We start from the raw sequence: 25,259 nt of genomic DNA, 5'->3' as shown, positions 1-25,259 counted from the left end.
CTAGACGACATTGTTTAGTCGACGGGACCCGGAGAAGGCTAAATCTGTGGGACCTAACTGGTCGCTGGGATTCATGCAACAAAAGGCGGTCATTCTATTTCTGTTTGTAGGTCTTTGTATTTTGCTATCTTCTCCAGTTCTTTCTCTTGTATTCTGCTGTCTCCTGCACTGCTACTTCTACTATTAAGACTTTTTTGTCTTTCTTATTGACAATTGTTAGGTCTGGGGTATTATTTGGTAGGTGCCTGTCTGTCATGATTGTTGTCATTGTTATTGTTAACAATGTTATTGCTGCCTATTTTGCCATGGAACTACTCCAGGCAAATATAGATTGGCAGACATGACAGCCTCTTGAGTATTATGAAAATTCATCCATATTCTAGCCCCAAGAGGTGGAGTTTGTCTGCTGAAAGGTTCTTGATTGGCTGCTCACATTTTAGCACTGGCCTATGACAATTTATTGTCAGATTCAAAATCTGAATCATGGAATATTCATTCTGCCGGTTAGATGAAAGGGCTTAATGTGCAATTCTAGGCACAATTTTGTTTCGGGAACTCCCTCTAGTCTAGTTTATTCTTAAGTCAGACATATGGAATTACTGCTTGTTACTTCTACCCGAATGCCACTGTTGAATCTTAAACTAAATCAGGGCACAGTTATGTGTGTATAGCTTAAAATAGCTTTTAATCTATGGGTTATAGGAGAAAAAGATGAGTTACTAAAAGGAGAGGTTAAACATGTCATCACTTTGGAGACATTGCATTGCCACAAGAAACTCAAATCTCTCTCCCCTTTCCCTGAATTCTATTATCTAGTGCCAATTTAATTTTGACTATTAATGTGTTTCCCAAAAAATAAGACCCTGTCTTATATTTTTTTGAACTTTAAAATAAGCGCTTGACTTTATTGCCATGCATGGTTGGTCTTATAAGGGGATGTCTTATTTGGGGGGAAACAGGATACTTGACCAGATTCTTGTATAGGTAGTCCTCAAGATAAAAGTTTGAAGATTGAGCCCAAAGTTTCCATTGTTAAGTGAAACATTTGTTAAGTGAGTTTTGCCCCATTTTATGACCTTTTTTATTAAGTGAATGACTGCAGTTGATAAGTTAGTAACTCAGTTGTTAAGTAAATCTGGCTTCCCCATTCCCTTTGCTTCCCCACTGACTTTGTGAAAGGTGATCACGTGACCTTGGGATCAGTTGCCAAAGCATATCAATTTTGATCACTTGGTCATGACGCTACAAAGATTGTAACTCTGAAACATGGTCGTCACTTTCGGTCAGCCATAACTTTTGAACGGCCACTGAATGAACTGTTGTAAGTTGAGAGCTACTTGTATATAGGTAGCAATAATAGACTTAGACTTAGAATAACTTTATTGTCACTTTAAATATACACTAATTAGCATACATTAAAATGAAATTCTTCTATAATTTGAATTCCAACAATTTTCCCCAAAATAAGACATTGCCTGATAATAAGTCTAATCAAGCTTTTGAGTGCGTGGCAATAAGACCAAACACCTATTTCAGGATTCAAAAAAAGATAAGATGGGGTCTTATTTTCAGGGAAACGGGATAATGCTTCTGGTTATTTGCTCCTGACATGGACAGAGTTTTATGACTAGACAATGCCTTCCTTAAGCTCTACTATGCTGTCTTGCTTTTGAAACAAGAAGCATGGATTACAAAACAAATGAAAAAGACTTTTCACTTTTATGGAGAATATATTTTTGGTATAAATAGTATTTGATCCTAGTTGCTAATGCTAGTTGGTTCTGTACCCCTTCCTGTGCCTCTCTTGCCCTGTGCTTTCTCCCCGCTTTCTATCTACTTGTTAATTGTGGAGGATGCTACACTTGTTATCTACTTTTATAGTGAAAAACATTTGGATAATGCAACTTTATATAGATCTCCCCCAAATGTTTATTTTTCTTAGAATTGTCTGTGGCCAGCGCAGACAATGAGACCACAGAACATAAACAGAAATGATGAATTAACACTGGAGCCTGCCTCCCACATAGAGCCTTTCAGCTAATGACAAGTCTTGTCTTATGAAATGAAAATAGCCTGGAAATACCCTGCAAAAAAGCAGCTTAACTTTCAGTCTAGAAATGAAACTTCAGTGCCCAGTTAACTTTTATGTGGGGAAAACCACTGCAGGTGTTCTTCCTGTATCTCTGATTGATTGATTGATTGCATTTATCCAAAACGGACTCAGCCGCTAACAGCAATCATAAATATAACAGCAATAAAAAGATAGTAAAAATTTAATAATAAAACCAACAGTGCAATAAAAAACAATAATATCATAAAAAACATACATACTGGCAATCAATCCTAATTCCAGGCCTGCCGGAAAAGCCAGGTCTTAGTGGCTTTCTGGAAGACCGGTAGGAAGGAGATAGTGCGGATCTCTGGGGGCAGTTGATTCCAAAGGGTTGGAGCCGCCACAGAGAAGGCTCTGCCCTGGGCCCCCGCCAACTGACATTGTTTGGCAGATGGGACCTGGAGAAGGACGACTCTGTGGGCTCTTACTGGCCTCAGTAAGGTACGAGAGGTATCTTATGATAATGCTTTCTTCCCTTTGAATTTCCAAGATTACTGAGGCGCAATGGGAGAGATAGATTCCCACAATTTTTACCAAATTAGTCTTGTCAGTCACTTGGGACCGTGTCTTCCTGTGGTTGTCTGCTTCTCTGGAATAGCTGGAGAAGAAAGTGCAGAATTCATGGGTGTCATGTTGACAGTTCTGGAAACAGTTCCTTAAACATGTTTTTTGCCTCTTGCACCTCCAATTTCCATTATTATTATTATTATTATTATTATTATTATTATTATTATTATTATTATTATTATTATTCTTTTTCCTTCTCCTCCTCCTCCTTCATTATTATTATTATTACGACTACTACTATTATTACTATTATTACCATTATTAAATTACAAACTGCCCATTCTACTTGTGTGTCTTTCTTGTTATTTCATCTGTTTTTAACATTTGGGGTTTTAGATTTTGTTGCAAATGGCTGAACGTTTTGGGTAGTCAGCAGTATGCCGGGTTAAATAAATAAACGAACGGGGAAGAATCTACTCCAGATGTGAAGAATTGCATTCGCTGGGGGTGTCACGGGAAGATAGGTACAGTATTGTAATCTTGAAGGATCGATGTAGTAACATTTTGTAATAGTTCCTGCCGGCTGGCCAATCTATTTATTCTTCTGTTTATTCAGTTTGGGCTTTTTTTCTTTTATTTTTTTCTTCTTTTGGCTATATAGGCTTTTTCCTATCTTCAGGGCTGATGGTTTCCAACAGAGGTAAAAAGGCTTTCTCACAAATTGAGTTTTTCCTGCATGGTGTTAGGAAAAAAACAGCCTGGTAAAACAAACAGACGATGCACACGACTGTCTTCTTCAGTTTCTGATTCCAGCGATAACTTCCTCCTTTTGCGTAAGAGCAATTCTGGCAAGAGAAGCCTAGGTATCTTACAACCTTACGTAATCTGTTTCTCCCCTTCATGGATTACTGCCTTGTCGTGGCGAAGGGGCTTGCGTAGCTCAATGACGCTATGAGCTATCCCATGTTGGGCCACCGTTCTCATAGTGGAGAGCTCTGACAAAATGTGATCCACTGTAGAAGGAAATGGCAACCCACTCCAGTATCTTTGCCATGAAAACCCCATGGACAATATCAAAAGGCAAAAAGATATGACGCTGGAAGATCAGCCCCTCAATGTCGGTGTCCAATATGCTACTGGGGAAGAGAGATTGAAAGACGCTTGTTCCTGGTGAGGAAAGCTATGGCAAATCTAGACAGCAGGCTAAAAAGCAGAGATACAACCCAGCCAACGAAAGTGCGTAAAGTCAAGGCTATGGTTTTCCCAGTTGCAATGCATGGCTGTGAAAGTTTGGACCGTAAGAAAGGTTGAGCGCCAAAGAATTAAGGTCTTTGAACAGCGGTGCTGGAGAAGACTCCTACGAGTCCCTTGTACTGCAAGGTCATCCAACTGGTCAGTCCTACAGGAGATCCAACCTGACTGCTCTTTAGAAGGCCAGATCCTACAAATGAAACTCAAATACTTTGGCCACCGAATGAGAAGAAAGGACTCACTGGAGAAGAGCCTAATGCTGGGAAAGATTGAGGGCAAAAGAAGGGGACAACAGAGAATGTGGTGGCTGGATGGAGTCACTGAAGTAGTGGGCGTGAGCTTGAATGGACTGCAGAGAATAGTAGAGGACAGGAAGGCCTGGAGGGAAGTTGTCCATGGGGTTGTGATGGGTTGGACACAACTTCTCAACTAATAACAACAATCTGTTTCTTTTAATCCTGTGTCTGAAACAGTAGCCCATTCTTTGAGGGATAAATAAGCTTTGTGGCCCTTTTAGTATGGGATCAAAATAGGCCTGTAAAACAGCAGCATTGCAACAGGAAATGATCAGGCCAAAAGAATACTAGTAAACCACCTTATGTAAATTGGGAACATCTGCTAGATTTATACTCTACTAGATGAGGTTTAGATCCACTTCATCTAGCTTTCTGCATCATATGGTGACAATCTGGATATATCCAATAGGCTTAGAGATAGTTCTCTATCCTGGTTGGTTGGTTATTTATTTGATTTATATCTTGCTTTTCATTTAGGAGCATTAGATGATGCACATAATACTTCTCTTTTTCACTTCACACATTAACAATGTGGGTGGATTGGATTGAGAGACTGGTCCATAATTATTCGTAAGATCCCATGGATGAAGATGGAGTAGAATCTGGGCTTAGCCATGCCCATTCCAGTTCCTTAATGACTAGTTATTTGAGAGACATATGTTGACAGAGGGTGAGAAATTTCAATTTCCCTGTTTCACTTGGTGGATACTTTTATATTCCGCCATGGAGCCTCCCAAGTCTACTGGTCTACTCTTTAGCCTACTGGAAGACTAAGCTGCACACTCCTCTTTCTAGAGTCTTTTTTCTAAAGAGAAAGCTTCTCTCACAAATTCTTTGGTTGTTCTTCACTTTATGTGTTTTTAAAGGTACTCTTTTAAGGCACGATCATAAACTGTTTCTCCACTTGCCAAACTACAGCCAGGAAAATATTCCCTTCTAACTTAGGTAGCTGTTGATCAAAGACAGATTTAGGAAGTATTTAGATCTGGTAGTAGTTATGAGGAAAAAAAAGCTTGTATCCTTCTCACCCAAGGTTGAATAGGAATTTTGGCAACTGACAGAGAGGGAAGATTGCACCTTAAGTCAGGACAAGCCGAAACAAAAATCTGAAGCAGGCAAGTCAGCAACGACTGCCTCTGTCAGCTTTTGAAGGCCCTCAAGCCAGATACATTCAGTGGCCCAGCCTGGTCTCTACCTGTTTGGCTTCCTTTCATCTTGCCTCCCACCTTCTTCTCAGACAGAAAGTCATTCAGCAAAGAGACTGGCGCCTTCTGCTTCTCCTCCCTAGGGTGAAGACCAGGGAACCAGTGATAAAGAGCAAATATAAGTCCAGGGGCTGATGAGTGTCCCACCTAAACTAGGTTGTGACAGGTCTCTGATAACTCCAACCTTGACATTGACCCTGTGGAGGTGTTTGAGAAAAGCATAGCTGATTAGCATTGGGAGTCTTCCAGAATATAGTTAAGATCAATTCATCAGGACCTGAATTTTTCCTAGTTCTGTCTCCATCTTCATCCCCATCTCTCACTTCCATTCTCTTCATTGGGTCACTTCCATTTCCCAGTTATGAAAAGTCAGTGGGAGTTCTGGAAACCTCACAGTAATTTTAAGAGTCCATAAAACCAAATTCAAAATATTTGATATCCAGTTAGTGAGATCAAATATTGAGGATAGATTAGATACCCAAAATTACCTAGTAGACATTTGTTACTGTTGACTGACTATAGCCTTGATTTATTGTTGAATTTGATTATAGCAACGATTTAGAGTTTGGAATTTATTTAATAGCTTAATATGGAAGAAAATATGAAGAAAGATATTGAAGCCATGGTTTTGTTCTTTCGCTCTTCTCCTTTTGTAGATTCTAAGGGCTCTTCAGTTAAGTAGAGAGCATTCAAAATGTTGCACGAAGACATGCTTTCAAGGCTAAAGTTGAAAGCAAACCAACATCTGTTCCTCTCGTTTTGTAGACTCACATCTTCTCTCTCAAGTTATTCTATCCAAAGTAGGGTTTCCTTTTCAATCTGCCTTGAAGTGACTCTACCTGGGATGAGTTTAGGCGAGAAGTGGTTTTGTCTGCTATTTGTGGCTAAATTCTATAATACATACAGGAAGAATCAAGTTTGGTCAGATTTGAGAGGAAGTTTGATGGCTTTTTGATTTTATAGATTACCATCTGAACATTTCGTACTTAATTTTCTATCTTGAAGAAGCTTCGTTACAAATTCAAGAAACGTTTGCCACTGTTCAGAAAAGCAGCTTGTGCCATCTTCTTGTTTCTTGGTGAAAAGCCCCCATGCTTGTACAGATAGTCCTTGACTCACAATTTGTTTACTGACTATTAGAAGATACATCAGGATTGAAAAAAAAATGACTTGGGACCATTTTTCTCATGGCTGTTGCAGCATCCCCGTGGTTATATGATCAACATTTAGATGATTGGCAATTAACTCATATTTATAATGGTTGTCCTTGTGTTATGTGATCACCCTCTACCACTTTTTGACAAGCAAAGTTAATGGGGAAGTGAGATTCACTTAAAAACCTTATAACTAACTTAACAACTGTAGTACAGTGAACCCTCGATTTTCGCGGCTTCAAACTTCGCGGAAAGTCTATACCACGGTTTTTCAAAAATATTAATTAAAAAAATACTTTTCCCCCCTATACCACGGTTTTTCCCACCCGATGACGTCCTATGTCATCACCAAACCTTCGTCTGTCTTAATGAATTTTTAAAAAAATAAACTTTAATAAATAAACATGGTGAGTAATAATCTAAATGGTTGCTAGGGGAATGGGAAATTGTAATTTAGGGGTTTGAAGTGTTAAGGGAAGGCTTGTGATACTGTTCATAGCCAAAAATAGTGTATTTACTTCTGCATCTCTACTTTGCGGAAATTCGACTTTCGCGGGCAGTCTCGGAACGCATCCCCCGCGAAAATCGAGGGAACACTGTACAAGAATTATGACAAGAAAGATCGTAAAGCAGAGCAAAATTCATTTAACAACTGTCTCTAAGCAATAGAAATTTTGGTTCAATTCTGGTCGTAACTGGAGCACTACCTGTATAGATTTTTACCTTTGTCTTTGAAACTTGATCATATGGTAGTGAAATGTACATCATGGACCATGTACATGTGTGTTTTGTGAGTTATGGACGAGAAATTGTTTCTGTCTTTGATGGCCATTGTAACCCTTATTTCTGGATAACTTATAAAGCACAGATTTGGATTGCGTGAAAGTGCTCCGAGCAATAAAATGAAAATAGAGATGGAAAGATGGAAACAGCAGAATGAAAGTTATGGATAACTAGAATGTTCCTGGAAAAGCATGAAAAAAACCTCTGAATCCTGTCGATGAAGCAAAGATGTCAACTTTCGTTGATTTTTGCTGCCTAGGTATGTACATGGATGAGGATGAATTACATGAGGTTGGTTGGGGCAAGAAAAAGCTAGTTTAGAGTAAAGATAGAGGCACAGTTTCCATGTAAAGAATTTACAGATGTTCTCCCTTTTTTTAAGTAGCACAAATTATGTGTAATCAATTACCTTCGTATTTTAGGACATAGGGATGCTTTAGAATTTATATTGGGTGAATAACAAGACGGGGATTAGTAGAGTGGCCAAATAAAGACCAAATTAAACACGCTGTCAAATTTGTTTTATACAGATTATTCACCGGATGAAAACAGACAAGCAGATGGAAAGCCGCCATGAAGCTTAACTGAAGATCTACATGCAAGTTAACCTGAAGAGGCTTCAGCTTCTTCCTTCAAAAGCTGAGCAAAGTTCCATTATCCAGTATTTTCAAGGTTCTCTATGAATATCCATGATTCCTTTTACAGCTTTGGGGTAGAACACATAGTTTTGTAACAAAACTATTTATTACAAATAGTTGTTTTTTTCCTTGTAACTTTGATGAATAAAGTTTTCACTTTTTTTTTTGTAATAACTTGACTGTTTTACTTATTTGATCTTCCCTGAACATCTAGCTTAGCAGTGTATAAATATTTTCGTCTGATAACACCCCAAACCATTAATACGTCATCATATTCCTCATAGTAGTCGCATCTGTAGAAAGGCTCTGCTCTAGAAGCCCATGTGCTTCCTGTCCAGCTCCCCTTCCTCTCACTCTCTGCGAGATACGGAATTCAAATAATTTTCATGGAAGCAGGGATAAAATTTACTCATTTCTGTGAATAATAAGTTCCATTGGAAGGTGTGTAGTGCGTTTACAAGTAACAAATAACAGTGGACTTTTAAAGCAGAGCTTACGTCCAGTTCTAGATAAACATTTTGGGTTCCTCCTGTATTAGTATCTGGAAGAAAAGAGTAGTTTATCGGGTTGAAATAGCCTTGGGATCTTTATTAGGTAAAGGTTCCCCTTGCATATATGTGATAATCATTCCCGACTGGGAGGCAGTGCTCATATCCATTTCAAAGCCGAAGAGTTAGCGCTGTCCAAAGATGTATCTGTGGTCATGTGGCTGGCATGATTAAATGTCAAAGACGCATGGAACGCTGTTATCATCTTACCAAAGTGGTCCCTATTTTTCTACTTCCACTTTATAGATGCTTTCGAAATGCTAGGTTGGCAGAAGCTGGGACAACATGGCGCTAGGGATTCGAACTGCCAAACTGCCTATCTTTCTGATCAACAAGCTCAGCGTCTTATTCGCTGAACCACTGTGTTCTTGGGACCTTGATTAAGCCCAAGCAAAAAAAATCACAAATTGTGTTGGATTTTTTTTTCTTCTGGGTGAATCCCAAACAGAACTCAGAAAATGGAATATCCAAGTCTCAAAAAAGTTTGCATGTCATAAATTCTGTATTTTGCTTAGTGCAGTAGGCCAAATCATATACAGTAGGATACCTCTCATTGCATGATTATCACAGTAGACATTATTGTAGTTTTCCCTTTTAAAATAGATTTAAACATACAATTAATATCAAGAGTTGAAATTTAAGTGGTCTGTCAGTTCTGCACTAAATGTAAAAAAAATGTGCAAAACATGTTTTTAAGTTTCAAACAGTTGTCTCGAGATAACAACTTACTGCTCTGAGCTTATAAGAAGTATTTCAATACTTCCGTTCTGCAAAATGATCTATTTAGAATTTAGAACCCTTTCCAAAATGGGCACAGTGCATCCAGTAATTTTGGGACAACTCAAAATATTTAACATGCCACTAAATAGTAGGCAGGATCAGGATGGAAAAAATAGGCGAGGGAGAAAAACATATTTTTAGCTTATTTTCACCCTAAATGATGCAGTTCTTAAATTCCCAGTCGATTTCAATAGAAAACCTACCATACCAAATTCAACAAGAAACATAACTAGATCGGCAGCAAGTTATTGCAAGAGCCACACACATCGCTACCAGTTGTCCTTCTTTCGACCGAGAAGCCCTTAAATTTGCTCATAAATTCAATAATTTGTCCATGAAGACAGTTTGATGGGTTTGAGGCTTGGACTTCGTGATCAAACTGCATATCAAGATATTTCAAAGGCTCAGCTTATAGGAGTCCATGGGAGATCGATGCTTCTGTCCTGCAAGAACGAATTTTGTGGTCCAATAACTTTATAAAGAGGGCTATCCTTCTATGTAAGCCATTTGTCATTCTGAGACATGTGGCAGGGGTGAATGGCAGATGGAAGGAAAATAAGGCTTCCTTGTTTTGTTCAACTTGTTTTGTTTTGGACCACACTGTTTTTGTTCAGTTGCATTATAATTATAGTGTCCTACGAATAAATTTGCTTTTCATTTGTGAAGACCTTTTGGAAGAGAGGTTCCCATTTTGTTGTTTTTTACAATACTCTGTTTAATCTTTATTTCCTGATTTTTTTTCCTGCTTCTTTTGTCTCTTAAGGTGGAGTAATAAAGTTAAATAAATAAAAAATGTATATCTTTAGTCAATTATTTTTCAGACGAATTTGACGCCATTATGGAAAAAGCCCTTAGAAGCATCAGTACGCAAAGACTGCAATCTGAAGGAAGTCCATTCCAAATTCCTCTTCCAGTGGGAATTATTGGGGCAATTCTGTAGTTTTGGACTTCCAATTCTCTGAATCTTTGCCACTGTGGTGGAAGCTGAAATTAATGGCAATTGACATTGTAAATCAAATAAGAACTCCTGGGTCACTTACTTGGGTTTAATTCAATTAGCTTTCTAGTTAGGTTTCACATACTTCTCCATGATGACAGGCCTGTAATAGATGTAATATACACTGGTTAAAAAAATAAAGGGAACACTTAAACAACACAATATAACTCCAAGTAAATCAAACTTCTGTGAAATCAAACTGTCTACTTAGGAAGCAACACTGATTGACAATCAATTTCACATGCTGTTGTGCACATTCAACTTTGTACAGAACAAAGCATTCAGTGACAATATTTCATTCATTCAGATCTAGGATGTGTTATTTGAGTGTTCCCTTTATTTTTTTTGAGCAGCTTAGTATGTTTTTCTTCTGATCAGACGTGTCAGGAAGAAATTAAATAATGCCTGGAAAAATTATAATGGTTGAGCGTGTTATTACAACTTGGGAATTTTAGCAAAATCACCAATGTGGATCAATGATGAAACTGCTAAAATCCCCAGCCAAAGGATTGTGAATGAATGAACTCAGTTGAAGTTTGCAGGAGAGGAAGCAAAGATCTGTTAAGTCTCTGTGCTAGACTGAACAGATGGAACTGGGTTGATAGTAGCTTCCTCCTACCGGTACCATCGGCCTGATAAAAAGAAGATAATGAAATATGTTTTAAAATGTAAGCTGGGATTCTCTAGCAGCCCAACACCGATAACAAAAATGGAAGTTGGGGGGTTTTTTGTGTCTAAATGTTGTGTCCAAAATAAATATTGCCGATGTTCCGTTACTGTACTATTCCTACTGTTTGCATTCCTTCCTTTACAGTACCATTCATTTAAATTAACACTTGGCTTGCCCCCCTTTTTCTAACACAGCTTCGAGACACCTACGCAAAGAGTAGCTTTTCTTGCTTCTCCAGAGAAATTTTTTTCCTAGAAGATATGGAACCAAATGATAAAGAAGATGGCAGGGACGATAAAGAAGATCCTTGCTGGGCGGTCAAATGGCAGCTGTCAAGACTCATTAGAAAGGTATTCCTTTAAATTCCCATCAGTCTAGTTCCAAATGGAAATCAAGGGACGTGGATTTTACTCCTTTCTAAGTTTAAAGTGTCTGCTTTAAGTAGGATATGTCTGAACTTTCTGGCAGCAGTGAAATCTACTTACCTTCCGAACTACTGGTATTTTTCCACCCTCTGCACTTGCGCAGAAGGTTTTGCGCATACGCAGAGGGTTAAAAAAACAAAATGGCAGTCCAGGTGGGTGGAGCCTCGCGCTGCTGCCACTACTGGGTCTCCAAACCGGTAGCATTTCACCCTTGCTTTCTGTAGTATGTACTCAAAATTCTAAAATGCCGATAGGAGAAACAGTTGCAATCAAATATTCCAGATTGTCACACTTTCATGCTCATGGGAGGTATTTTAAGAGGGAAAAGGGCATCTGTAAAAATATTGTTGTTGTTATTATTATTATTGTTGTTGTTATTATTATTACTACTACTACTACTACTAATTAGATTTGTATGTTGTTGTGCCGCCCCGAGTCTTCGGAGAGCGGCGGCATACAAATCTAAATAATAATAAGTGGATAAAGAAAAGACCTGGTCATGGCTTACAAGTGGAACACTCAAAAAGGAGACAGAAGGACTTATACTGGCGGCACAAGAACAGGCCATTAGAACAAATGCTGTCAAAGCCAGAATTGAAAAATCAACAGACGATCCAAAGTGCAGACTCTGTAAAGAAACAGATGAAACAATCGATCACATACTCAGCTGCTGCAAAAAGATCGCACAGACTGACACAGACAAGCATAGACATGATGCTGTGGCCCAGATGATCCACTGAAACTTGTGCCAGAACTACCATCTACCAGTGGCAAAGAACTGGTGGGATCATAAGCCCGAAAAAGTGGTCGAAAATGAGCAAGCAAAACTACTGTGGGACTTCCGACTTCAGACTGACTGAATTCTGAAGCATAACGCACCAGACATCCTGATTGTGGAGAAAAAGAAAGTATGGATCATCGATATCGCAATCCCAGGGGACAGCAGAATTGAGGAGAAGCAGCTAGATAAATTAGTGAAATATGAAGATCTAAAAATTGAGCTGCAACGACTCTGGCATAAGCCAGTGAAAGTGGTCCCAGTGGTACTTGGCACGTTGGGCGCAGTACCAAAGGATCTCAGCAGACATTTGAAAACCATCGGAATTGACAAAATCTCCATCTGTCAATTGCAAAAGGCCGCTTTACTGGGATCGGCAAACATAATTCGCCACTACATCACGCACTCCTAGGTGCTTGGGAAGCGTCCGACTGGTGATGAAATACGAAATCCAGCATAGTGATCTCGTTTGCTGTGTTGTATTGAAATAATAATAATAATAATAATAATAATAATTCTAATAACATCAGAATGGGGGAAAAGATATTTGTAATTGTAATTTGTAATTGTAATTGCAGATGGTGGCCAAGAGTCGGGCAGAAGAAAGAACATCAGCTTCAACACAAGGTTGGGAAAGTTTATGATTAATGATTCATGAATGGCTGCATTGTTGCACTGAGGAAATGAGTGAGATATTCATTCAAAGACAGATTGTGATGTAATTGAGATTATTTAAAGAAGCTGAACGTGGAGCACTCTGCTCTAGGAGGCACTTCTGTGTCTAAGAAAACGATTAAATTGAACTGGTCCTTTCTGCATTATGCATAAGTGGATAAGGTGATAATAACATTTATGGAGGAAATAGTCAAGCGGCAGAGCACTGTTTAATTTGCAAAAGGTCTGAAATTCAGTTCTGTAAATGATGGACAAATCTTCTACTAGTGATCTTGAGAAGATGCCGAATAAATTTTAGCTCATCTACAGTCATATGGGAAAGATGGAAAGAAGGACCAAGCCATCACCTGCTGAAAGAACAATTCCAATGTGTTCTTATTCAATGGTTTCCATTTTGACTACTTTCTCCTTCCCAGCCGCCGCCGCCGGGAAGGAGAAAGTTGGTGTAGCTGCCTACAGCTACAAGACGAACCACTGAGGAAAGGAGCCCTCCCCCCCGAAACTGCCGGTATTGCAGCTGCCCCCATCCTTCCTACAGCTTGGAGTGCTTAGACTATAGAGCTCCTCAGATCTTTATCCCATAGGAAATAAAGGAAATAGGGGCTGGAAACCAATTACATCCATTTCCATTATTTCCTATGGGATAAATTAATTCGGTACTCGACCAAATCGGTTCTCGACCACACTTCTTAAACGAATTGTGGTCGAGAACCGAGGTACCACTGTATCTTCAAAAGAAAAAAAATGGAAAAAAGTCCATTTGCCTCCTGACAAAGCACCTTTGGGACAACCATGACCTGGATGACTGAAAATCTCTACAGTCATCCATGTATCTGTTCCATCCTTTCCTGTAATATGTAGAATATACAGGGTGTCCAGCAAACCTGGAAAACGGAAATCAGGAATTATCAGGGAAATCGGCGGTTCGGGAAATATCGGAATTATCAGGGAATTCATGGAAAAAAAATGGAATAAATCAGGGGGAAAAACAAACTGTATTAAAATGTTGAAAAGTCAGGAGAAAATCATGTAAAAAAGAAACAGCCAACAGATCGCGCTGCCTGGCAGAGACAAGCAAAAATGAAGATAACTGTGGCAACAACTTGCTTCCTCAGCTACCAATATTTCTCCACGGCTTAGCCGTTTAGTATGACATCATCTACGACAACGCCATAACTAGATCACAAGTTATAGGGAAATATCAGGGAATTTCACAATGCTTTCCCCTTGGACACCCTGTATATATTTAAGTGTGTATGGCAAGGGGAAACAAAACTTCAGCATCTAAATAAAGTGTTACAAGATGCAAAGGAACAAAGAAGATTGGGTTTACCTGATATAAAATTATGTTTTGTAGCTTGTTATTGTTTTTACTTGTTGGTTTTAAATTGTTTTAGATTGTTTTTAAGGGTTACATTGATGTTTTATTCTTTGGTTGTGAGCCACCCAGAGTTCCTTGGGAGTATGGCACCATACAAATCTGAATATATATATACCTCTGTGTTGTGTGTGTGTATACTGCCTTACCAGACAGATTCAGGTTCAAATCCCAACAAGGGTGTGGCTACCTGATGAAGGCAAATAAGCCCAAAATAGATCTATAGTAGTCTCACTTCCTTTTCATCAGTAAAAATATGTTACACACACACACAAACACAAATGTTGGATGAAAGATGGGGGGGAGGGGGGTGGTCTTGCCGAGAAACAGAAAGACACAATCTGGGATGTGGGTGGTATGGATGTTTCTGGTATGACAAAGCTAAGGCTAATATAGATTTAAAAAGAGTTCCTGATAGGAAATTAAATGTTGGCATTTCTTTTTATCCAGACAATATTTCATCAGATACCGGTACCATTGCAATAGACGTACCAAGGAACCCTCGAGTTGCAGCTCATCTCACCTCCAGCAGAAACACAAGGAGAGCTTTATTTGTACAAAGTAAGATGTTGCCTTATTCTGGGGAAAGATGAATGGATGGATGGATTTATTTCTTTTATAGCTAGGTGGCAGCCCTTGACTAAGCTAGGAAGCTAAGCAGGATAGGGCCTGTTTAATGGTTGGATGAGAGATTTCAAGTAAGTACCTTTCCGATTATTGTGAGCCAAAATCAAAATACACTGCTCAAAATAATAAAGGGAACACTTAAACAACACAATATTACTCCAAGTAAACAAAACTTATGTGAAGTCAAACTGTCCACTTAGGAAGCAACACTGATTGACAATCAATTTCACATGCTGTTGTGCACATTCAACTTTGTGCAGAACAAAGTATTCAATGAGAATATTTCATTCAGATCTAGGGTGTGTTATTTGATTTAATTTTTTGAGCAGTGTATATTTCAAGTAAACCATTTCACGTTTAAACAGACACAATAAAGCTGCTCTATTTGCGTCCCTATAAACCCCAGGAATCAAATTTGACAATATCTTTTTCCTTACAAGAAAGAGAAGAAACTGCTGATTAAATAGGAATCTTTACACCCATTTTTTGTTTCAAAACAAAAACAAACAAAATGAAAGCAAAACTACAGGATGCGTTCCAAAAGTAATGCAATTTTTTAAAAAATAATTTATTGAACAGATTTGCACAAACACTTAAAATTCTTCAAAGTACTGTCCTTGGGCCTCTACACATTTTTTCCAGCAACTCTGCCATGACCGGTAAGCACCCTGGAAGGTGTCTTCGGGGACCTCTCACAAGGTCTTTGTCACGGCTGATTGAATCTCTTCTATGGACAAAAAATGCACCTTGCCACAACGCGCTACAAGTCCGTGAGTTCCTGGCCAAGCAACAGGTGCCAACACTCCCCCCCCCCCCCTATAGTCCTGATGTCGTCCCAGCAGACTTCTTTTTGTTCCCAGCCCTGAAAAGAGAGGTCCCCGAAGACGCCTTCCAGGGCGCGTACCTGGTCATGGCAGAGTCGCTGGGAAAAATGTGTAGAGGCCCAAGGACAGTACTTTGAAGAATTTTAAGTGTTTGTGCAAATCTGTTCAATAAATTAATTTTTAAAAAAATAATTGTCTTACTTTTGGAACGCACCCTGTATATCAGGCTGGCCTTTCCCAAAAACTTCCCAGGTAGGAACTTGATATTTTGTATTATGTCATCAAATACATTGTGTTACATTTTTTGTTACAAAATGTTTTTTATAAAAAAATTGCCAAATCTTAATTTCACTGGGATTCTGGACGCTTTCTCTAAATTAACCCATTTAATTATTGTTACGGTACACCCCAAAAGGTACTTTTGTTTCTAAAAAGTAACTGAACTTTCTTATTCCCCCCCTCTTTGAAACATATTTCACTTCTCATCCAAAGAAATTACTTTCGTTCTAACTAAGAGGTAGGGAATGGAAAGATTTATATTCTTTGCAGTCATCTGATCATTAGCATTCTGTAAGAGGGTCGTTGAGGCTATTTGGGGATTTATCTGTATCCTGAGACTCACCAGAATAGAGATTGTAAATGTCTGGAAGTGTCTTGGGACTGCTAGCCTCAATGACTCTGCTAATGACCAGATAATCACCAGATACAGTATTTTTCAGCGTATAAGACCCACCTTGAAAATTTTGGTGTGTCTTTTTTTTAAAAAAAATATAACCTTTATTACAAATAAATGGGGGAAGGGAATACAAAAAACAAAAGGTCTATTTAGACATTGGTACAAATTTGTGTGGTTTTTAAAGTATGCAATTTTAAAATAGTATACATATTTACATATTAACCCTACCCAGCCTCTCAAATGGAGTTTTTAGAGGTTGAAAACAACATGTGAAACCTGTTTCAGAGGCTTTTTTTCAGCCTCTGAAACCTGTTTGAGGCAGGCAGGGCTACAATGGAAGTTTCAGAAGCTGGAAGAAACCCTCTGAAACAGGTTTACCAGGCTGAAAAAGCAAGGCACAGAGCTCACAACCAATGAACCTGTTGCTAAAGTTCACCTCTGGAAACTGCTGTTTGAAGTTATTCGGGGAGGCCATCAGCTTTTTTCTTATTTTCCTCCCCAAAAACTAAGGCACGTCTTATACTAATACAGTAACCGCAAAGCATATAAATCCTTCTGTTCAGCATCAGTCAGTTAGAACTGCAGAAGCTGCTTGGCTGATAAGCGAAACGTTTTGTTGGGGGGTTTTGTAATAATTTTTATTAATTTATATACATTAAAAACAGTACAGAAAATGCGTATTGTACAAATAACCTATACATACAAAAGAAACCAAAACAAAAAAGAAAACACATACAAACAACGAGAAAAGGCAACATCCTAATATGAATTAATTTATGAATATGAATCACATTTATGCACTATACCCCTTTGAGGCTCTCTTACGGCTAATCATATCAACGCATTAACTAATATGATTATATATCTTAGAACATTTTCCTGTTTATGCTTTTGGGACATGCATGACCTGGATGATTGAGAGTATCCATAGACATCATGTGATACCTGTTTGCCCAGTTAAAGGTTACAGACCTGAGAGTTTTAGGATGCATGCACACATTGAAAAATGTTCGGAAACTTCAGATCGTGCAGAATGCAGCTGCGAGAGCAATCATGGGCTTTCCCAAACATGCCCATGTTACACCAACACTCCGCAGTCTGCATTGGTTGCCGATCAGTTTCCAGTCACAATTCAAAGTGTTGGTTATGACCTCTAAAGCCCTTCATGGCACCGGACCAGATTATCTCAGGGACCGCCTTCTGCTGCACGAATCCCAGCGACCAGTTAGGTCCCACAGAGTGGATCTTCTCCAGGTCCCGTCAACTAAACAATGTCGCTTGGCGGGACCCAGGGGAAGAGCCTTCTCTGTGGCGGCCCCGGCCCTCTGGAACCAACTCCCCCCAGAGATTAGAATTGCCCCCACCCTCCTTGCCTTTCGTAAGCTACTTAAAACCCACCTCTGCCGTCAGGCATGGGGGAATTGAGATCCTCTTTCCCCCTAGGCCTCTACAATTCTATGCATGGTATGTTTGTATGTATGTTTGGTTTTTATATTAATGTGTTTTTAATCGTTTTTAACATCATATTGTACACTGTTTTTTATTGTTGCTGTTAGCTGCCCTGAGTCTCCGGAGAGGGGCGGCATACAAATCCAATAAATAAATAAATTGTGTGTGAGAGAGACAAACTTGTAAAGGGGGTTTAGCATAACAACCAGGCTTGATTTTTTCCCATTTCTTCACTGACGGCTTCCTTTGCACACTATGCACCTGTGATACATAACTCAAGATAAAGTTAATATGTTGAGAAGAAGGGACAGACGCAGAGACGAGTCCTAGCAGGAAATTTCTGGGGCTCCCAGAAGATGTAACAAACTCTGTACAGAACCCACCATCCTGGGCTGTTAAGGATGTTGAATATTTTCACATTCTAAAACAGAGTGGATGTGTGCAGTCTGCTTTCCTGTGATATTAAGCTTGAGAAACCTGGACTAGATCAACGTAATTATTTCAGTTAAACCAATTTGCATTAAAAATCAGTGGAGTGGAAGTTAATTATCCCTGCTTTAAGTTGTAATGATTTCATTTGCTCAAGTGGTAAATATGAGAGTTAAGGTCTAGCCCATTGTCATCTTTTGCTAGGTACTATTAATTATCTAATGCTCCCTCCCCAAATAAATGGGTAGGCGTTATTAAACATATTCTTGGTATATAATTTAGAATTATATACAAATATATATACAAACTTTTCAAGATACAAACCCGGGGTTTAAGATTTTTTTGCCTCTTCTTACAAACTATTTTCACCTTACAAACTCACTGCTGCCTCTGGGATGCCCCATCTCCGGACTTCCGTTGCCAGCGAAGCACCCATTTTTGTGCTGCTTGGATTCTCCTAAGGCTCCCCTCCATGGGAAACCCCACCTCCGAACTTCTGTGTTTTTGCGATGCTGCAGCGGAATCCCAGCAGGGGAATCCCAGCATCGCAAAAACGAGCGCTTTGCTGGCAATGGAAGTCTGGAGGTGGGATTTCCCAGCGAGGGGAGCCTCAGTGAAATTGCAGCATTGCAAAAACACAGAGGTCCAGAGGTGGGGTTTCCCATGGAGGGGAGCCTCAGAGGAATCCCAGCAGCGCAAAAACGGGTGCTTCGGCTGGCAAAAGAGGTGAATTTTGGGCTTGCACGCATTAATCGCTTTTCCATTGATTCCTATGGGAAACATTGTTTCGTCTTACAAACTTTTCACCTTAAGAACCTCGTTCCGGAACCAATTAAGTTTGTAAGACAAGGTATCACTGTACCAATATATTGGTATATGCATTTGGAAGTAAAGCCAACTCCTCTATGTGACCTATAAATACGCTTCTTTTCAAAAGCACTCATATTCTCTGCATGAATCTTTATATAACCTAACCCAAACTCTACTATCTATATGCAAGACAAAGAGTTTCTAAGGGGAAATTCAAGTATGACTCCAAAGCAGCCCAGGCAAACTAGCGAGAATGTCCTGGCCATAGAACAGTGGTTCTCAACCTTTCTAATGTCAGGACCCCTTAATACAGTTCCTCATGTTGTGGTGACCCCCAATCATAAGTCTAGCGTCTATTCTCCCGACAGAGCTTTAAGCTGATTGGCAGGAAGATCAGAGGGACGCCCCTGTTAGGCATAGCTACTGGGCCCATGACTTGTCGGGCAGAGAAAGTTTTCCACACACAGAAGTTAGCCCACCAAGTAGCCACAGTTAACCACTATACCTAATTGAAGTCTTCAATGAAACACAGCAGCAGGCTTTCTTGTAAAAATATATTTACTTCTGTTTTATCAAACTGCTTCTCTAAATAAACTATCTATCATACAATACTTTCATATAACTTATAATATCTACCACTGCAAGCACTAAGCACTAAATTACAAACCACTCTAACAAACCACACCCATGTTCCTCCTTATATAGGATACAGCCGATCAGGTTGCACAATTAGCAAATCCATGATTACATGCTGATTATGGCTTACATCAGCCTCTCCCATGGTTACAAACCATTTACTTGCATTGTGATATTACCTTCAGAAATGAACTTATTTCTGACAACCACTGTAAATGGCTGATTGGTTGTATTGTAAAAATATGTTCCAAGGCGCCAGAATAGAAGTGTTAGTTTCTAACCCCATGGGAAATTTGTCTTTTCCCATGGTCTTAGGCGACCCCTTGATGCCCATGCCAACAAGTATTTGTAGCATTCTAGGGAACTGTTGTAAGTTGAAGATTTCCTGTAGAGTGTTCAAAGCGTTGATAAAACGTTCCACTTTTGCAACTTGTATGGCATCTATAATATGGGTCACTTTCCTTAATTCATATGAATGGTGATCATACATATAAGGGCATTGGGATTTAGGACTCGTATATTGGAATAAAAGCTGAGTGCTGTAGTGGCCTAGAGGTGGAGCCCTTGTCTCACAATCAGGAGGCTGTGAGTTCGATTCTAGGTAGAAGCAGATATTTCTCTCTCCAGGCACAGTGACAATATATCTGCTGGAGAATATATCTGCTGAACAAAACTCCACATTGGTGAAAGGAAGGGCATCCGGCAATTAAACACTCAGTTCCATTCAGTTGCCAGGTTCCACACTGCAAAGGATTATGGGGTATTAAAAGGGGGAGATGATGGAATTTTAAAAAAACCCTAATTTTCTACCTTTTTCAATCTATCACAGGTACCCCTATCAGAAACAATTTGGGATATAAAATAATCTCTTGGCAACCCTCGGTGTACCCTTCCTTTCTTCACAATATATTGCTCAACAATGGAGAACTTATCATACAGCAGCCTGGATTTTATTACATTTATGCACAGACTTATTTTCGTTTCCGGAGATCGGAAAGTGCTGACCCCACTGCAGATTCTGACTTGGAGAGCATTAGGAATCCAAATCAGTTGGTTCAGTACATTTCCAAATTTACAGACTATTATCCAGAAGCCATCCTTCTAATGAAAAGTGCAAGAACCAGTTGTTGGTCTAAAAAAGCAGAATATGGACTGTATTCAATATACCAGGGTGGAGTGTATCAGTTAAGGAGAAACGATAGGATTTTTGTCTCCATCAGCTATGCAGAATTGGTGGACATGGATAAAGAAGCCAGCTTCTTTGGAGCTTTCCTGGTCTCTTAAACAAAGAAAGGAGGAGAGAATAATTTGACATCCATAAAGAAGTTGTGGAAAGACCTGGACAATTCTGTTTTTGAAGTATAGTAAGAAGTAGTTGCACTATCCACACAGAATTGCCTGAAGTATTTAGTTTCTCTGTTAACCACCGTTTCAGGGTCCCGTTACCCAAATTCCACAATGAATGTTTGGTATGCTACAGATAACAGGAATGCTAACAAGCTGTTGTGGGTCCAGGGATTTGGGGGTTTTGTATGGAACGGGAAAGTTGCATTCGATTTGTTTTCAGCAAAGTTCTGTTGATCATATAATAATAACAACAGAGTTGGAAGGGACGTTGGAGGTTTTTTAATCCAACCCCCTGCTTGGGCAGGAAACCCTACACTTCTTCAAACAAAGGGTTATCCAACATCTTTAAAACTTCTAGTGTTGGAGCATTCACAACTTCTGGAGGCAAGCTCTTCCACTGATCAGTTGTTCTAACTTTCAGGAATTTTCTCCTTAGTTCTAAGTTGCTTCTCTCCTTGTTTAGTTTCTGCCTATTGCTTCTTGTTCTACCCTCAGGTGCTTTGGAGAATAGCCTGACTCCCTCTTCTTTGTGGCAACTGAGATACTGGAACACTGCTATCATATCTCCCCTAGTCCTTCTTTTCATTAAACTAGACATACCCAGTTCCTGCTACCGTTCTTCATATGTTTTAGCCTCCAGTCCCCTAATCATCTTTGTTGCTCTTCTCTGCTCTCATTCTACATCCTCAACTCTTTTTTACATAATGGCGATCAAAACTGGATGTAGTATTCCAAGTGTGGCCTTACCAATGCATATTATAAAGTGGTATTAACATTTCACTTAAATGAAATGGGTAATTATTTGTGCCAATGTGTACAATAGCATCAATATCACAGTCCACGCTGGCATTGTTGACTATCTTAAGAATACTCCTCTTGTCTCTGCTGGCAGTAGCACCTGGTAGACACGTGACCTCTTTCAAAACCTCGATATCCTTTCCTAAATTTACGTCCTTTGCAATTGAATCACCAGAAGGGGGCTTCTCTTTTGGGTACCTTGCTGCTCTTGTGTGACTGATGTATAATACCTAATTCACACTTTCTCCTTTCCAAAATAAGTTCTTCCTCTTGGACCTCGGTCCCCTGCTTATTTGAGTTATCATTATCACAACTACCTTGATCTGTTGCTTTAGTGTCCCTATTAAAGCCAGCAAGGGACCTCTATCTGTTATGCTGGGACACAGCAAAAGCTTTGTGTGTGTTTTTCACAGCTCCCACCCTGCCAGATCCTACAATTGTCCATATTGCTCTTTTTTCTGCAGGATCTTTGTAGTAGAGGGGGCTGATAGTGGGGCAGCTCAATAGACTGGAACGGCTGAATTGGGCACCCAATTTCTGCTTGCAGTGCACAGATTAAAGATTCTAGATAGGGTAATCTATCCACGTAGATCATGTATGCATGGAATCCATGCACCTAAGAAAGTGATTTCAACCTGCACTTGTATATACTTATATATACCATTCAGATCACCTGCACCCCTCCACGCAGCTTGAAATGGTACAGTCCTGAGTGGGCTGTACCATGCAGTAAATCCAAACAAGCAATTCCTTTTTGAGAGAATTGGGAGGAAAAATGTGAATCCTATTTGGAACAGTATTTTCTTCATGTTCTAATTGGGCCGAATGGATGAAAATAAAACCTAAGAGTCAAAATTACTCTGAGACTCGAAACAAGCTTTGGATTAGTTGAGTACCTACTTTTAATGCAGGAATGGTTTTTTGTATGAAAAAAAATATTTTTAAAGTTGGGTTTGTTTGTTTTTTAAAGTATAGCATGCTAACAAAAATCAGGACAATCAAAGCCATTATTTTTTTGCAAAGGTCCAGGTGCTGTAAGATACAAACTGAAGCGAGAGATGTAATTTAGAAGATCCTGAGCGAATCAATAAATGGTGCCTTTTGTTCTTGTGAGAATTAGCGTTATCACCTGTAGACTACTGCTGAAGACACTTTTTTTAAAAAAAGTAAGTAACTTTTAATCGCAGCTTCTGTAAAAAGCAGTGAAATGTTTCTGAGAGTTTACTGTTTTATTCCAGAAAGGTGTATGGTAAGTAAGATGGTCAAAGGGGCTCACACTTCATTTAGAACTGGAATAACATAACTGTTTAATACTGGGTAAAAATCAATGTATTTCTGTAATGCCAAATAGTGTCAGATCGGTATTTACAGTAGTAGCATTCACCATGTGGCAATATTGTTATTGAAATGCTATGAAAATCTTCACTTGCAGTATGCTTTTGCATTGTGATTGACAAAAGATGGACAATTGTCTCCCCAGCTTCTACAGCACACCCTTTTGATGTATACAGCTTAGTGAATACCATTTTTCATGGCTCTGTTGTGAATCCCCGAAGAATTCTTTGCAGGTATTGATGTGGTTTTTCATGTGACCCATTAGCTCAACTCTTCTAAGGGCTTCCTATCTCTTTTTTTTTTGTGTAACCTAGAAGGAAAATCCCACCCTAGCTACAATTTTGCACAATGGGATCATTGTAGCCTTACTCCGTGGTCCACATACGTTTAAAAGAGAGAGAAATGTAGACCAACTGATAATGCAGAAGGAAAATCCCATCATAACTACAGTTTTGGACAATGTGATATTGTTGAAAGCATAGAAACATAAACCGACTGCGCCTTCAGAAAAAAATCTTTCTGAAATGCTTTTAAGCAAATGCAAAGAGATACTGAAGTGACATACTGTATCAAATGTTGAGGTGTAAATATGTAGCATTGACATTAATGTGACATCCCATTTTAGGATCATCATCCTTTGTTCACGCCACTCTAAAAAACATACAATCGTCAATTCTTAGCAGAGTCAATCTAGTTTGATGGTCTCTAATTTGGGATGACATGTCTAAGGAGGTCTGACTAAGAGCTCCCTGGAGACTGTTGAAATAATATTGGGAAAGTTTATAGAAAAAATGGTTGCCCTCATACCTCAATTGCATAACTCATAGTGATATTTGAGAAGAATTAGAAAGGTCTGGAAATAAGGACTCCACAACCTATAGAAAATCTGAGGGACAAAAATCTGAATGACCATTACTGGTTAGCAAACCTGTGTTGGAAAAGTTTAAATTTTGCAGCCCAGGTATGGTTAATTATACTGTGAAGCAAAACACCTATTTAGCTAGATAGTACCCTCTTTATTAAAGTTGATTTATCAAATGGATGCAGGGAATGTGATGGCAAGCTCTTGATCAATCTTTCACATTTTTTAAAGCAGTATGGATATCAAAAATACTGTCGTGTGAGATATATTTTGTGTTTTTTTAAAAAAATGAAAAATTGTCTTATTCTGACTGCTTCAATAAATCAAAAGAAACAGGTAATACTTGAGCACGGAAAAAGGAGAAGATTGGCAAACTCTTTGGCTAGTCTTTTTTAGGTTGAACTGTAAGCAGGGCAACTGTTTACAGGCAGGCAAATCTAGACCACCAGTAGATGGCATCCTAACCCTCCACATTGTTATGTGTCCTTGCTGCCATCTTGTGGTTATTTTAATTTTTGCAGCTGATCATATGTAATGGTGGTTTATTGGAGATAAATCACATCCACACACTTCAAAAATAAAAGGCAATGAAAAAGCTAAGAAGCTTAACTACAAGCATGAACCCTTTTTGCACATGATACAAAATGCTTATGCAATGTTTATCTGTGATGATGTTCTTCAGCAGGCTTGAAAAATGCAACCAATGGGGAAGTGATGTAATTCTTGTATATTCTTTTTTAAGTGAAATTTCTTACTTGAGTCCTGATGTTTTGTACTTTCTTTTTTAATAAAAAGTTCCAAATCAATTGTGGTGTCATTTTTTTTTCTTGGTACACCTCCTTTCGTCTGAACAAAAGCCTTGGCAAGCTGTTAAATAGCTTCTGGATGGCAATTCTTGAATTTTGCCAACAAGGCTGAGAGATACGGTCTCCAGAAACATGTAAAGGAAGCCATAGCATAGCAAAAAACAGGAAGAATAACATCAATGGATCAAGTTACTGTTTGTGTGTCCGGCAAATAGACTCGAACTGCAGCAATGCATCGGGCTAGAGGTATAGTTAATAAAAATCAGGTGGACAGGAAATAAAAGGTCTACAAATGAGAAAGGAAGAATATATGGTTCAAGCATTTGCAGATGACCTAGTATTTATTTTAGAACAACCGCTAGAGGAAGAGGTAATCAAGGAAGTGATGATAACATGAGCTAAAAATGTTGGCTGTAATATTGATTTGGAGAAATGGGAGAGAATTTGGAATAAAAACTACAC

The 25,259-nt window shown here is 39.0% G+C and overlaps 1 protein-coding gene across 1 annotated transcript in view; it reads left to right on the top strand.

Annotated features, from left to right (window-relative positions):
• TNFSF10 (TNF superfamily member 10) overlaps window positions 1–24,797 on the top strand; it is a 31,611-nt gene extending 6,814 nt beyond the window's left edge. The window contains exons 2-5 of the mRNA XM_070753627.1: window positions 11,137–11,292; window positions 12,724–12,772; window positions 14,649–14,759; window positions 20,479–24,797. Of these exons, the coding sequence (XP_070609728.1) occupies window positions 11,137–11,292; window positions 12,724–12,772; window positions 14,649–14,759; window positions 20,479–20,933 (771 nt within the window). The 3' untranslated portion in view covers window positions 20,934–24,797. The remainder of the gene's footprint in view (window positions 1–11,136; window positions 11,293–12,723; window positions 12,773–14,648; window positions 14,760–20,478) is intronic.
• Window positions 24,798–25,259: the final 462 nt, after the last annotated feature.

The sequence above is a fragment of the Erythrolamprus reginae genome, chromosome 5, assembly GCF_031021105.1.
Source record: "Erythrolamprus reginae isolate rEryReg1 chromosome 5, rEryReg1.hap1, whole genome shotgun sequence".
In the NCBI taxonomy this organism is placed as follows: domain Eukaryota; kingdom Metazoa; phylum Chordata; class Lepidosauria; order Squamata; family Dipsadidae; genus Erythrolamprus; species Erythrolamprus reginae.
The sequence above is the reverse complement of the archived record's forward strand: the minus strand, read 5'-3'. Positions and strand labels throughout refer to the sequence as shown.